Source organism: Zonotrichia albicollis, chromosome 7 (assembly GCF_047830755.1).
Source record: "Zonotrichia albicollis isolate bZonAlb1 chromosome 7, bZonAlb1.hap1, whole genome shotgun sequence".
NCBI classification, from domain to species: Eukaryota; Metazoa; Chordata; class Aves; order Passeriformes; family Passerellidae; genus Zonotrichia; species Zonotrichia albicollis.
Genome location: NC_133825.1, coordinates 24,765,205 through 24,779,091, shown reverse-complemented (window position 1 = coordinate 24,779,091; position 13,887 = coordinate 24,765,205). Strand labels below are relative to the sequence as shown.

Genomic DNA, 13,887 nt, shown 5'->3' with positions numbered 1-13,887 from the left:
CTCAATCAGCAGGGAGCCAGGTCAGCACAGTGTGGGGCCTGAGCTGGGGGAAGCTCATATCCCCTGTGCTCATACCCCTTTATGCTCCCATTTTGCAGTAGGATTATCAGGGTGAAGAAAGTTACGTATCAAAGAAACAACTGCCATGCTAGTGGCACCTTGTTAAGGCCGTGAGCTGGAGGTTGGACAAGCTGCAGGTACTCCAGAGCCACTGTGCACCAGACTCCTGTCCCCAAACATCTCCAAAAGGACACCAAGGTGATTCCTGTCAGTGCTCACCACTGAGCAACTCACTCATGTCCTTGTATGTTTAGGGCCCCAAATCAGTAATTTGTGTTTGTCTTCAATCAAGCTGTGACAGTGTGCATATTAATTTAAGCCTCAGTTACAAAAAGGAAGTATGTTAATATAGAGAACAGTCATTGCCAGAAAAATACACTTGCCAGTTTCTAAAAAAGTGGGTGAGGGGAAGATCTACAAGCTGCAGAAATTATTCGTTCATACTTTTCCTCTAATTATCAACTCAATGAGTGCCCCTTTGTTTTTCAGGTCACTCCCCAATTACATGTTTCCTTTGTTCCACAACATTTAATTCTTTTCCAGTGTTGCAAAATTAACTGGACAGGTTTCTTAATCTTGTGTCTACAAAGAACTTGTTGTAATTGCCATGAATGCTTTCATTTTGCTGGTGTCTGAAATACGATTTGCAGGGGAAGGGGGAGTGCGGGCTGATGCTAGTCCCATCATTAATAACATTCCTGCAGGGATTGTAGTGGTGGGAGTAAAAACCCCAAAGCTTTTATATAATAACAGCATGTGTTTGCACGTGAGCTGCTCCTTTAAGAAGCCTGGGGCTACTGGAAGTAGAGAGATCCAGAGAAAAGGCAGCCCCACAGCTGTAACAGAGGGCAGAGGTTAAATCTTTTGGCATATTTACCATAAGAATGGTCACTGCACACCCTCTCCCTGAAGGCTTCACTGAAATAGAAGTGTTTGCCATTGGCACTGCCCTGCTGGTAGAAGGTAAGTTTGGTGTGGGACCTCGGCAGCAAGATTTCTTTCCTCCTATTATTTCTGGTAAGAGGGGTAAGGAAAACTGAAGTGGTATGCTGAACCTGGTTACTGTGGCTACATCACCAGTACTTCTGGGGAGTAAGTCAGGGTGAGCTGCAAGCTCTTTGCTGTGAAGATCTGCAGTCTATGCATAGCTGTGGCAGTGAAGTACTTGCTACTCAGCTCTCTTCTCAGGAATTTGGGATTTAATATTTTGTTGCTGACTTTTAAAGGCAATTTTATCTTCCTCTGGGGAAAGTTGAAATGACTGATAATCTCTCAATAAAATTGGACTGCTTGTTTTGTGGGTTGTGATGGCTGTCTTACAATCAAACATGATTGCTCTAAAAAACCTGTAAACTGTTAGCATACATCCAGACTGCATTGGTTGCTGTGCAATTAATGGCTGCTGGGTAAAAGTAACAAACCATATCAATTTAATTTAGCCAATGTGATCTTTTCTTAAGGCATATTCCACTTATTGAGAGACTGCAACAAAACTGAGAATTTATATCTAGCTGGCAGCTAGCAAAGGCTCATAGCTAGGGTAATGTTGGTGTCAGTCCCAGGGTCTGGGATGCCATAGTGCTGATCAGAGGGGGATGTGGGAATTGTGGGGCCCAGCAGCAGAGGAGGAGAAGCTGTGAGCACCCTCAGAGTGAGATAAATGCTCCTTAGCTCACCCCATGAATGGGGAGCTCACCTTTGCCTTGCACCTCAGCTTGTATCTGGCTGCAAAGGAAAGCTGGAAATGCTGTCACACACTCTTTCTTGGAAGAGAGAGGAAAAAGCTTCTACCTCTTGCCTGGGGGCAGGCTGCTGCCTGAACAGGGCTAAGCCTGGCTGACAGTCCCTGAGCCAAGAGCACAGCCTGGCAGGACCTGCACTCCCACCCCGAGGGGTGGGAAGCAGCAGCAGGACAGGGACAGTGCTGGGGGCAGGCAGAGCCCCAGAGTGGGTCCTGCTGGGGACCTGCTGTGGCACCACGGCCCTGCCAGCCCTGACCTGTGCTGGGGCTGCAGCCTGCCAGGGTCCTGCAGCTGTGGAAACCCTGTGGTAACCTTCAGTTAAAACTAGGTGCAGTCTAATACATTTATGGTTTACTAAACATAAGTATTTTCCATAAGGTTTTAGGCAGAATGTGCCCAGTAGACTGGTAGTAAAACTTTGTTATTGTTATCTGGGTTAGAAGACCAAGCTAAACAATCAAGGATTAATTCACTTTCTGAAACACTTTGAGACAAAGGCAACAAAAACCTCTCCTTTTCTAATGGCAGCTTCTAAGTGCAGTTTGCAAAGAAAGGCTATGGTGAAGAGTAGCATTCACTTTATTAAGTGAACATATTTGCTGATCTGAAAATGAAAATTCAATGCTTTTTAAAAAAATTAGTAAGTTGTCTATTTGTACACTCACGCTGACCTTCAAGAAAGCAGAATCTGGTAAAGGCTGAGGCTTCCAAAAAGAGGGAAAAGGTAGAAAAAATCCGATATAGTAATAACTCTTCAGCTCTACTCAAAATATGCTCAGAACACATCTCTCCTAAAGGCTTCTCTGCATTTGAGAGAGTTGACAGCAGTTTTACCCTGTGGGTGGGAGGTAATCTGCAAGGAGGAAATAAAAACAGCAGATCTCTAATAGCTCCAAATATTTCTCCTGGAAATATTTTGTTATATGTTGTGCAATGATAGACACACATCAGCTGTTTCTATGGTTATGCCATCAGCCATTAATGCAATTAAGGTAGAAGCAGGATTTCTGGCTAGAAAAAAATCATCCATCTTATGTAACTGCAGAATTAAGACAATAAGCATAAGTAACTCCACTACTTTACAGAATTAGGGGATATGGATTTTTTCTGTGCTGCAGCATTTCTTTTTCCAAGAAGAACACAAAGACATAGTGCCTCTCATCTAACTGAGACTTAGAGACTGGATGTTGAGTCAGATCCTCATCAGAGCTAAAATAATTCAGGTCGCCTTGAAAAGGGCATTAAAGGACAAAGCTTGACTTTAAACCAGTGAAGGATGGGCTTCAGAGTGGAACAGCTCTGTGCCGGGTGAATAGCTTGGGTTGCTTGGATCCCTCCCTGAAGAACAACATAAACTTATTTTTTTAAATCTATCAGTGACTGCTTTTCATAATTAGATTATTCCTTTCCATGTATAGTCTGTTGACGAGGGACAGTAATAAGATTGAGCTGGTGTAATTCAAGCACTGTGTAGGCTACCCTGAGACAGAAGCCCAAAGGGAGGCAGGCTGACTGAAACATGGCTGAGGGACTTCTGTGCTTAAGCAAAAAGGAATGCTACAATTGATATTAAATACAGAACATTTTTCTAGCAAAGTCCTGACGTGTACACCAGCAGCATGTGCTGGCTGTCCTGAAACTGCCTCCTCTGCATCTCGCTTGCTCTGAACCTGAATCATGTGTCCCTGCATGGAGCCTGACAATCCAGTTTCTCTTATTAAAACAAAAGGCAGAATTACAAATAAAATCAAACTGCTTCTGCTCCACATGACTGAAGAAGTCTGAAGCACTGTCACCGATGAGTTCTCTTCTGAAAGCCTTTGTAACCTGTGGGCAGACTGACCACTACAGATCTATTCCCCATGCATAAGATTCTACTGTAATCATTGTTCTCTCATCAAAGAAAACAGCAGTATCATTCAATTTCCAGTTGCATCACACCAAACAATTCTGTCTTTCAGCCCTGCTTGGTTTCTGTCTGAATGGCTTGACAATTATTTCTTTCCGCAAAATCAAAGAGCTGCGGACGCCGAGCAATCTGCTGGTGCTCAGCATCGCCCTGGCTGACTGCGGGATTTGCATCAACGCCTTCATCGCTGCCTTCTCCAGCTTCCTCAGGTATGGCACAGAGGTTTTCCTAAAGCATCCTTGGGAGAGCCACATGAAAATCAGCACCTTCAGTTCTAAGAAGTCTAACTAATTAAATGGCTCTCTTTCTACCATTAGTCATAGCCAAACTTCTCATTCCCTCAATCCGAAACAAAACAAAATCCTACATGGTTCTATGGCAAGTAGAAAAGCAGATTTTACTGCAGATCATCACTGACTGATTATAAGACTGACTAGAGAAGACATTTAGCCAGACAGCTTTACCAGGGGTTATAGAAACTACTTGAATATCAAAATATCACTTCACTAAACCTCTAGATTGACCCTAAATTTGTCTGCAAGTCTTTATCTGTTTGTTGTGTTGCACTGACTTGCACACATTGACAAATTGGCTCCTCACAAAGGAGGCACATCTTGAAGATCTGGATAATTGGATGAAATGTAGATTTCACATTTAAAAACCCCACCTCTTTAAGACACAGATGCAGGATTATATTTTCTTCTCAGTATTAAGAGTACAAATAGCTGTTGTACTATAAGAAACACCACAGCAGGAAAAATGCTGGCAAATGCCTAAAAGCAAGCACAGTAACATTTTTCACAGTGTTTCTCAGACAGAGCCTCAGGATGTGCACAGGCTATCATTTTACCCTCTCTGTTAATGCAATTTCCAAACATGCCTTCACCTTTCTCTATCATTTCCTTAACATATTCCTTGTTTGTTGACAGATACTGGCCCTATGGCTCTGATGGCTGTCAAATCCATGGATTCCATGGCTTCCTGACAGCCCTGGCCAGCATTAGCTCCAGCGCTGCCGTGGCCTGGGACCGATACCATCACTACTGTACAAGTAAGGGCTGCAGTTTCCCTCCAACCTTACTCAGCTGGCTCAGGTTTCTGAGAATCAAAGCAAGCACATACTTATCATTTGTGTATTTTATATATAAGTTTGTTTTTCTTACACACTAGATACAGAAAATATAAACAGTTTCTCCAAAGGACCTCTTCCCATAAGGGGGAAATTATCAACAACCTTCAGAAGATATTTCCTTGTCCTGATCACATCCAACTTGTGACCCTCTTGCCATGCTTTCTTTAAATCCATAAGTAAACTTTAAAACAAAATCCCACATAAAATCCAATTCCTCATATTGAAGAAAAATCTATTCATCTTGGGCTTTCATCCAACACCCTGCTGTGTACCCAACAGATCATCATGTCCATGCAGAGTTTACTAATGACAGATAAGTCTGGTGTAAGCAGAGAGCTGCCTCTGCAGACAGGGGCTGGAACAGAGCCCATGCAGAGGCACAACTGGGCACACAGAGCTCAGCACCCCCTTTGTGCAACACACAGCTGTTTTGGGGTGCAAGAGACCTTTTTTTGCCCACAGAGCCTCCATATGATTCCAGCAGCAAATGGCAAAACACATCCAAACACACAGGGAATATGGTCAGTCTGATGATCCTGTTGAGGAAAGGTTGCCAACGTTTTTGTTCTGCAATTTTTGCAGGAATCCAGCTCAGGCAAAGAAATATATTTTTTCACATCTAGACAAAGGCCTCAAATAATGCAGGCTGTGAGCTAAATCCATACTAACACCCCTTGGACACTGAAATGCATTTGGAGCTGGAAGAGGAGCATCTGTATTTTTCAAGAGAGAGCCTGAAAATAAGCATCTCTGGGAAAGAGATTTTACTCTCTGCCACATTGACTTTAATGCTTTTGTGTCATGCACTCCTCCAGTCAAGAACATACACTACATTAAGAGGACAGAAGGACCCTAAGGGCACAAGCTTCTTTACTTTGCTCAGATTGTTACTTACTGATGGCCAAACATGGCTCTTAAAGCAAACATTTTGAACAACAAAACTAAAAACCCAGAAGGTGCTCATGCCCTGTGGTTATTCCAGGAAAACCAGCCCCTTCTAGTTCAATTCTTCACATGCTGATTGCAAGGAAGAGTAAGTCATATTTCATAGATGTGCTCCAGCAAGCCCACAGGCTATGCTGTGTTCTCAATCCATACATTAAACTCATGTTGACAGTGGTGCAAGCTGCATGCCTGTACAGAAGGTACAAAATACCTTTACCTAAAATACAAAGTTATCAACCTTTTATCTTCATTCCCCAGGATCTGGTACTCCTTCCAAGCTCAATTACATTATCCCCAGTTTTTTGTTACATCCTAACAGTTTCCCAAGAAAACCATCATTGTGGCATTCCTCAGCTTGGCACTTGATTATTTACTATCTCTGGGAAGAAAGAGCTGATGAGAATGTAAGAGATTACTATGATGATAGGATAACTTGGAACTCTGCAAGTTTTCTGGATGCTAATATCACAAATTTGTTCACCAACATTCTGAAAATTGACCAAGTTTTCAGATTTGGAAGTCAGCACAGTCCTAACTGACAAAGCACTGCCTTTACAGTGTATTGATAACTAGACAAGTCACTCAGCAGAAATCAGGTTGGTGTTGCTTGGCATATGGAAGAAAATAGTATTATTACCCCACGTGACAGAGAAGGTCAGAGCATTTTATTCTCCCCTATTTTGTTTTATTTTTACTTCTAGGTAAGCACACTGGGCAACTTTTTTCATCCCCTAAGTGTGGCTCTGGGGTCCAGAGATGCAACTTTCACAGCAAAGAGGAGAGAACTAGAGAAATAACCTAAAAGTATGCAATAAGAGGAGAGATAGCAGGGGAGTCTGAAGGGTATCAATGTCAATCCCTAGCAAGATAGGAAAAAAAGATTCGAAAATTTGATCATTAGGGGGAAAAGGAGGAAGCAGAAGTAGTTATATGTTAGAGCCTGAGAGTGAAGAAGAAAAGGGCAGATTCTGAGGAAGCTCTGTCTCAGCAGCCAGGTATTCAGGACAGAAGGTGCCAGTTTAGATCAAGGCAGACATTGTCAGTTCTTCTCTGGCCACTGATACTGCCATTACAAGTTTGGGAAGTGGGTAAGGATCCTGGTCAGTTCATAAGCATAGCATAAAGTTATAGATTCAAAAGGAAAGAAAAAAAATATAAATTTTTAACTTGCATTTCAGAATCAGGGGGAAACAGAAAATCTGAAGTGTTTTATATCAGTATTTCTCTCAATATTATAAAAGAGAAGACAAACAAATCCAGCAGGGATTTCACAGCAGCATTCAATTTCTAAAAGTAGAATTACAGTGACTTTTATCTAATCCTTAACAACCAAGGTAACCTGGGTTGTTATATCGGTATTCAAAGATTACCAAACTACCATTTGCAAAAATTGCAGCTGTCAGCTCTGTCAAATGAAAAGTCCTAAACTCCTGTCAAACTGACTGCATTCCCTTCATCTAGCTTTGCGCCTGTATCAGTTTTCCCTGACAAAATGTTAATGTTTTTACACATCTTGTGTTTTTCACTGAAGCAGTAGGTAATCACCAAGACAGTCTAAGATGATGGTGAACCAGAGGAAAAAAAACAACAAAAAAACCCCCCTTCATTAGGTTATTTTAAAGAGCTTTTTATAATGATATGCACAAAATAAGCTATTACATATTACAGCTTTCTTATTCCTACAAAAGTTGAATGCTTGTGACCACCAGTGGCTTTTTGCACTGCAGATGAAGTAGGTGCTAACACCTCTTTAATTTATGACTGATATATATATTATTCCTTGTCTGATTTTCAGATATTTCTGTCTTTGACAAACTTAGCTAATTTTAAATTATGCATGCCATTAAGTTTGGTACAAGCCATATACTGTCCTGGTATGTATATATTGTAACTTAATATTATACAGCTATTATAACTTAACCATTTGCAGGAATGAGAAAAAGGGACTATTTTTCCCCTCCATCATAGAAAATTCTGTTGACCTTTTATTTCAGATGCTCCTTTTGAACAGCAGACTGAAATCTCACTGAAAGGTAGCCCAGTGTCAGAGATGTATCTTTCAGTTTGTGAACATCAGCTAAATGTTTGAATAAATCATAAATCTTACAAAAATACATTTATAAATGTTTCCAAAAAATACACCCTGAGATGTAGTTATGATTATATCACTAAAAACTGGCTTTCATGATCAAAAGGATTAAGGTTCCATGCTCTATCTAGCACTTGCTAAAAGTTCATCTTTTGGCATCACAATTTTAGTAATCTTTGAATGATTAGGAAGCAGTCTTTCTGTTCCAAAGCAATTAGATATATAATTTAAAATTCCCTGTATTACTATTTCACTGTTTGGAAAAGAGAGGCTTTTCTTTTGCTTTTCAAAGAGAGAAAACCAAAGCACAAGAGTGATTGGACTTAATAGGACCAAACTGCCAGCACGGGCCCCTAATTAAGAATTATATCTGTAAGCATTTGCTGAACCCCATACACAAGCATTTAATTGAATTAGGACCTACATGGCTATTACATCAAATTTTATCAGGCCAAGAAAAGGCATCTAAGGTAAAGCAATGGCCTGCTGTGCACAAAAACAACTGAATTGTTCTCAACTTGTGCTCTTGCTTTCAGCCTTCTCAGGGGAGGACATTTTTGCCACATGAGGACAGCACAATTCTTTCACTGTTCTTCTACTGAAAGTGGTTTTTCTGAGTAAAACGAAAATAATCTCAAGCTTGTTTAATTTTACATTCCTACATATTTAACTACTTCTGATGTGTGTGTAAATATTTCTGAAGAGTCAACCAGCAGCTGATTTCACCAGGTCTAAAAATAAATGCACCTCTTCCCCAGTCCTTCACCTCTCAGGGATAGATCAGAATTGGCCTGAATCTTCCTGCCTGCTGTCATGATGCTGCTGTCTAAGGGCAGACAAAAAGATTGCTTCCCAACCTCAGTGAAAATTTCATCATTACTTGTCCCTAATGGGAGATTGGATTAGGAAGGAGTGCTGGGGAAAGTCACTGTTCTCCTTGCTGGTGCTGCTGGCGTCACGGGCTGCCCAGCGTGGGCACAATGACAGACACTGGCCTCAGTAACAAAATTATACAGACCTTTCCACATGCAAGCAGTGAGGCTAACACAATACCCTTCAGCAGCAGGGCAGGCTGCCTGCCTTCTCCATGAAGAAATACTTCCTGTGTCTTCTCAAGTTTCCAATCTTCCATTACATTCCTATAGTATTTGATGGAACTGGATGAGATAGGCACAAGGGAACACTTTATTATAAAATTATTTAAAATTACTAATGCTGAGCTTCACATTTCCTGTTATAGGCTAAGTGATGATCTTAAGGGCAAAATTACTTGCCCAGTAGTATTTTTAGAACAAGCTCTGTTTTCAAGTTGTATATATATACTCACATATGTATATTGATGACCAGTAATTTTAGAACAGGGTATATGAGATATCCACACCTTCCTGGCCTGGCAGGAAGGAAGAGGGCAGGGGCTGGGGAGTGTGTGCAGAGTCACATTTCTGACCTGTCCCACACTCTGCAATGGGACTCAGTTTTATGAGATATCCACACCTTCCTGGCCTGGCAGGAAGGAAGAGGGCAGGGGCTGGGGAGTGTGTGCAGAGTCACATTTCTGACCTGTCCCACACTCTGCAATGGGACTCAGTTTCTTCAAACACTGTTTATTGCATCACCTTGTTCATTCTACTCACTGCCTCATCTGTGTCTTTAAACACATTCCCAAAACACAAGAATATAATGTTTGTAACAGCAGATGTATCTCCAGTGTGGTACAAACCTGAGCAGCAATACAGCATTTGTCTAAGTAAAACACACAAAATGGAAGTACAGTTTGCTGTTTCCTAAAAGCTTCCTTCATATTTTATGGAAGACTGATTCCTCCAGACTCAGATCAGCTTCAGGACACAAAGCACAAACAACTGCTTGTTTCTGCCTGAGGCGCAAGGGCCTGACAGCTGTTTCCAGTGGTTTTGTCAGGGCAGACAAAAGGGAGACCCCCTTTCCTTTTCCTACAGGGAGCAGGCTGCAGTGGAGCACAGCTGCCTCCATGATGGTGTTTGCATGGCTGTTTGCTGCCTTCTGGTCCGTGATGCCCTTGCTGGGGTGGGGAGAATACGACTACGAACCCCTCCGAACCTGCTGCACCCTGGACTACAGCAAAGGGGACAGGTGAGGGCCAGGGCCAGCTCCCACAGGAGCAGAGTGGAGGCTGCCATCCCCTAGGATTGCCTTGGTGGCACACAAATCTCCCAGCTGTGCCCAGCACTGTTCCTGGGGCAGATATCCCAGCAGCTGGGACAATGCATCACCCCAGTCGGCTTCCTCTGTGGGACAGCCTGGTGCTCAGCTTTCTGCCGCTCACTCACTCATCTATACCCTGCATCCCTTCTGGGTTTAGGGCTTGAAACTCTTTCAGAATAGTTTCATAATATTTTCATTATAGTTTCAGAATATTTTCATGAAGCTTTTGGCTTTATGCAGGCCAGCAGAGATGTCTGAGTAGTGGTGTTTGGGTTTAGAACACAAACACCGGTTGTGATTTTCTATGAGACTTTCCATCCCACACACAATAGCATGGCACAGCTTACCTGGCCTTCAGCAAATGCTGCACCTGAAGCACATTGACAAAAGTGGTTTTAGCAATTTTAAAATTACAATTTGGTAAATACTTACAGCAAGTTTGCATAAATGCACTAGACTTGAATTAACACCCTCTTTTTTTCTTCCCTCCTCACCTTTCCCAGAAACTATGTCACATTCCTTTTTGCTCTGTCCACTTTCAATTTCATGATCCCAGGCTTCATCATGCTGACAGCCTATCAGTCCATACACCAAAAGTTCAGGAAAACTGGGAACTTTAAGGTAAGAAAGCTCCCTGAACCCCTGCAATCACTGTGACAAAATAGGGCTGCCTTCAGTAGAGACAAAGTCCTTGAAAAAAACTAATTTCTTTCACAAAGACTTTGACTCAGCTCCTTCTGTCCTAACTCCCCAGTGCAACACAGGATGGGGCCATTCAGAAAGTTCATAGAAACACCATCCTTGGAAATGTCAGCATTTTACCAGATGGCCACATTTGCCCCAACCTAGTACTGTAAACATTTCCCCATCAAAGAGGAAGTTGGACCAGTGTTCCTGAAGATTTCTCTCCATCAACACTGGTCCAACTCTCCTCAAAAAAAAACCACAGAGCATACAGAATATTTATCAATAGCATATCAGTTTTTATCCAGGGAAATTTATCTCAGGAAGGATTGTTATTTGTTGCTTTGCTACAGGCCTTGGGCTTATGGCTGAGGAAGTCAGACAGAAGTACAGCTCTGCAAGGAAACACACAGGCACCCCATGGGGAGAGAAAGGGCCTTCCCATACACGTTGTGTTAACACTTGGCTGAGGAAAGTCAGAAATCTTTATGAGCTGGAAACAAAGGAATTGCTCCAGTGTGGCAGGTTTATGGGAATCTAATGTGGTGATTATATGAGTTGTTTGCTGAGGTGCAGGCTGTACAGTCTGGGGCACTATGCATGGCTGGTGGGCACAGCCCAACTTTTGCACTCAGTAAAGACAGTCAGATCTCAAGAGAAATGTTATACTGACAGTCAGGCAGACTTGTTTATATCTGACTGGAATAAATACTTGTGCCCTCTATATATTCTTGTTCATTATGTCTATTACTTTTTTCCAGTGAGTTTGTATGCACTAGCATGTGATTTCTTTCTCACAATTCTCTGAGGCTGTGCAGAAAAGTTACAATGCAGAAAAGTTAGGGATGAAATTATCACTTCCTTAGTCTTTAATATTTATAAGATATTTGGAAACCGCTGGCCATGAACACCAAGGATAGGTTCTAGCACAAAGGACAGAGAAATCCTCCTACCACCACACAGCTACTGCATCTGTACCAGCAGAGCAGTGCCTTCACACAGTTTGTCTGCAAGACCATGTAGGAAGCCAGCAAAATATCATTCCTTTGAATCTGCTTTTAAGTTTTCACTTAAATTTTCAATTGCTCTCTCCCCTCAGGAGAAGTTACTGGCCATGGCTTCTATATCTAGCACACACAGATTTATCTGATCTACCATAAGGTGTTTTGCCACGTCTGTCACTCCCCACCCACACACAGGATCAGGGCTTTGGTGCTGCTGCACTGTTCTGTCCCATATCCTGTTGGCTGATCCTCCTCTGCTGCTGAACACAAACCACAATCCCACAGGACCTCTCTCATCCTTTTGTTGCAGTGTGTGATTGTGAAACACAAACCTATTGCTCTTATTTTCCAGTTTAACACTGGTTTGCCACTGAAGACACTGGTCATTTGCTGGGGTCCCTACTGCCTCCTGTGCTCCTATGCAGCAGTGGAAAATGTGATGTTCATTCCACCAAAATACCGCATGGTACGTGGGTGCCCCCCACCCCAAAGTGACATTTCCTCCCTCCCCTCTCTCTGTCACTGTGGAACATTGCCAGTTTACTCACTACTGGGTTTATTTGTAAAAACATATATAAGAAGTAGTCCTTTTCCTCAAAGCATTCTGTTCATCTGCCATTTTTAGTGAAAACAGGAAAGCACAGTGATATAAAAGGCATTGCATTACTGCTTTGATCAAGCAAAAATTTAGGAAGTCAGGGGTATTTTTCTTCAGCAGTTAGTTAGGGTTTTTAACCTGTACTGAACCTGTACTGTTCTGTGCCATGTAGGAGCTTTTTGTGTCCTTCTCAGAGTGAGGTACTAGCTCAGAATTTTCAGTTTTAAAGAGACTAGTTGTCTCATTCATATTTCTAATACTTCTCTCCCCTCAGGGAAGCTGTAATTGATCACTCCTAAGGCTCTGCTCCCTCCTTTACCCCCTCTCTTCTATGAGTCTTGGCTCCAAAGCCACTGCTGGGACTCAGTAATATCACATCAAACCTTTCAACTTTCATTCCATGCCCCAAATCAGCCCAGTTTCAGGTCACCAATGCATTACTGTATTCAGTATCCCACATTAAATGGGTTACCAACATCAGCGTGTTTATCCATCCAAAGGTGTCCATGGCACACCTTTCACTCCTCCTAAGTGATGGTATTCACTCTCAACTGAATGAGCCCTGTTTCTGGAAATGCCAACCTAAACTCTTTCTCCTGGAAGCTATAATTTCCTGAGTAGGACTTCCCACCAGCCAAATTGATTTTACTTCTCCCCTGTCTGGGAGTAGCAAGCTAATGCTATTGGAAACAGGCTTTTTTTTGGTAAAGGGAAACTAAACATAGGCTGACATCAGCCCACTGGCTTCTCAATTTTCCTAGTAATAAATATTGTGTCTCATGACAGATTCCTGCTCTTGTTGCCAAGACTGTGCCAACGGTGGATGCCTTTGTATATGCCCTGGGAAATGAAAACTACAGAGGAGGAATATGGCAGTTCCTCACAGGACAGAAGATTGAGAAAGCAGAGGTTGATAATAAAACTAAATAACCCATTATGGTATTAAACAAAATTACTGCAGGTACATCACTGAAAGCAAAATTCAAGAGAAAACTGAATGCATTCTCTGATCTGTATGTGCAAAGGTGGTTCCACATTGGAAAGGCTGTGCATTGGCTGCAAACAATGAAATATGGAAAGAAAGCCCTTGAGATAACTGTCCAAACCATCATGAGCTGCTTGTCAAACAAGCTGCCTTAAACCTGTGTCGATTGTCATCAGTCTCATTTTGTATGTCACTGTGAATAAACTATGTGCTGGAAAGCATTTTTTTTCTCCTGATAAAAGTTAACATAAAAGCTCAGCAAATTAACTGAAGCAGGATATTCATTACCCAGTGAGGCCTCATCAGATCAATCTGTGCAGGTTGTCCATATGGTAATGTCTGGATTACTAGAAGATTAAACCAGTATCCAGTATTGACCACATGTCTGTATAAATAGCTTGTTCATCTGAACAACTCATTTTCAGTGCACCCAAAACAGGCATTTCCAAATTTCCATCATGACTCTGACATCCTAGTTCCATTAAAACATTTTAGTGAGCATGTTTCCCCAGTAAGGAATATTGCCTTGGCTCCAATTCAAATGAGTTACTGCAT

The 13,887-nt window shown here is 42.0% G+C and overlaps 1 protein-coding gene across 1 annotated transcript; it reads left to right on the top strand.

Annotated features, from left to right (window-relative positions):
- Positions 1-882: 882 nt before the first annotated feature.
- RGR (retinal G protein coupled receptor) lies at positions 883-13,554 on the top strand. The gene is made up of 7 exons (XM_005481550.4): positions 883-1,023; positions 3,764-3,920; positions 4,641-4,762; positions 9,836-9,989; positions 10,565-10,682; positions 12,102-12,215; positions 13,134-13,554. Exons 1-7 carry the CDS (start codon positions 945-947, stop codon positions 13,275-13,277), a joined length of 888 nt encoding a protein of 295 aa, XP_005481607.1. The 5' UTR covers positions 883-944; the 3' UTR covers positions 13,278-13,554.
- The last annotated feature ends 333 nt before the right edge of the window (positions 13,555-13,887 follow it).

Bases quoted from the DNA above. Each gene is read 5' to 3' on its own strand.
- RGR (XM_005481550.4), top strand. From the start codon at position 945: ATGGTCACTGCACACCCTCTCCCTGAAGGCTTCACTGAAATAGAAGTG. The intron at 3,921-4,640 runs GTATGGCACAGA...GTTTGTTGACAG, and splicing joins GCCTTCTCCAGCTTCCTCAG to ATACTGGCCCTATGGCTCTG. The intron at 12,216-13,133 runs GTACGTGGGTGC...GTCTCATGACAG, and splicing joins TTCCACCAAAATACCGCATG to ATTCCTGCTCTTGTTGCCAA.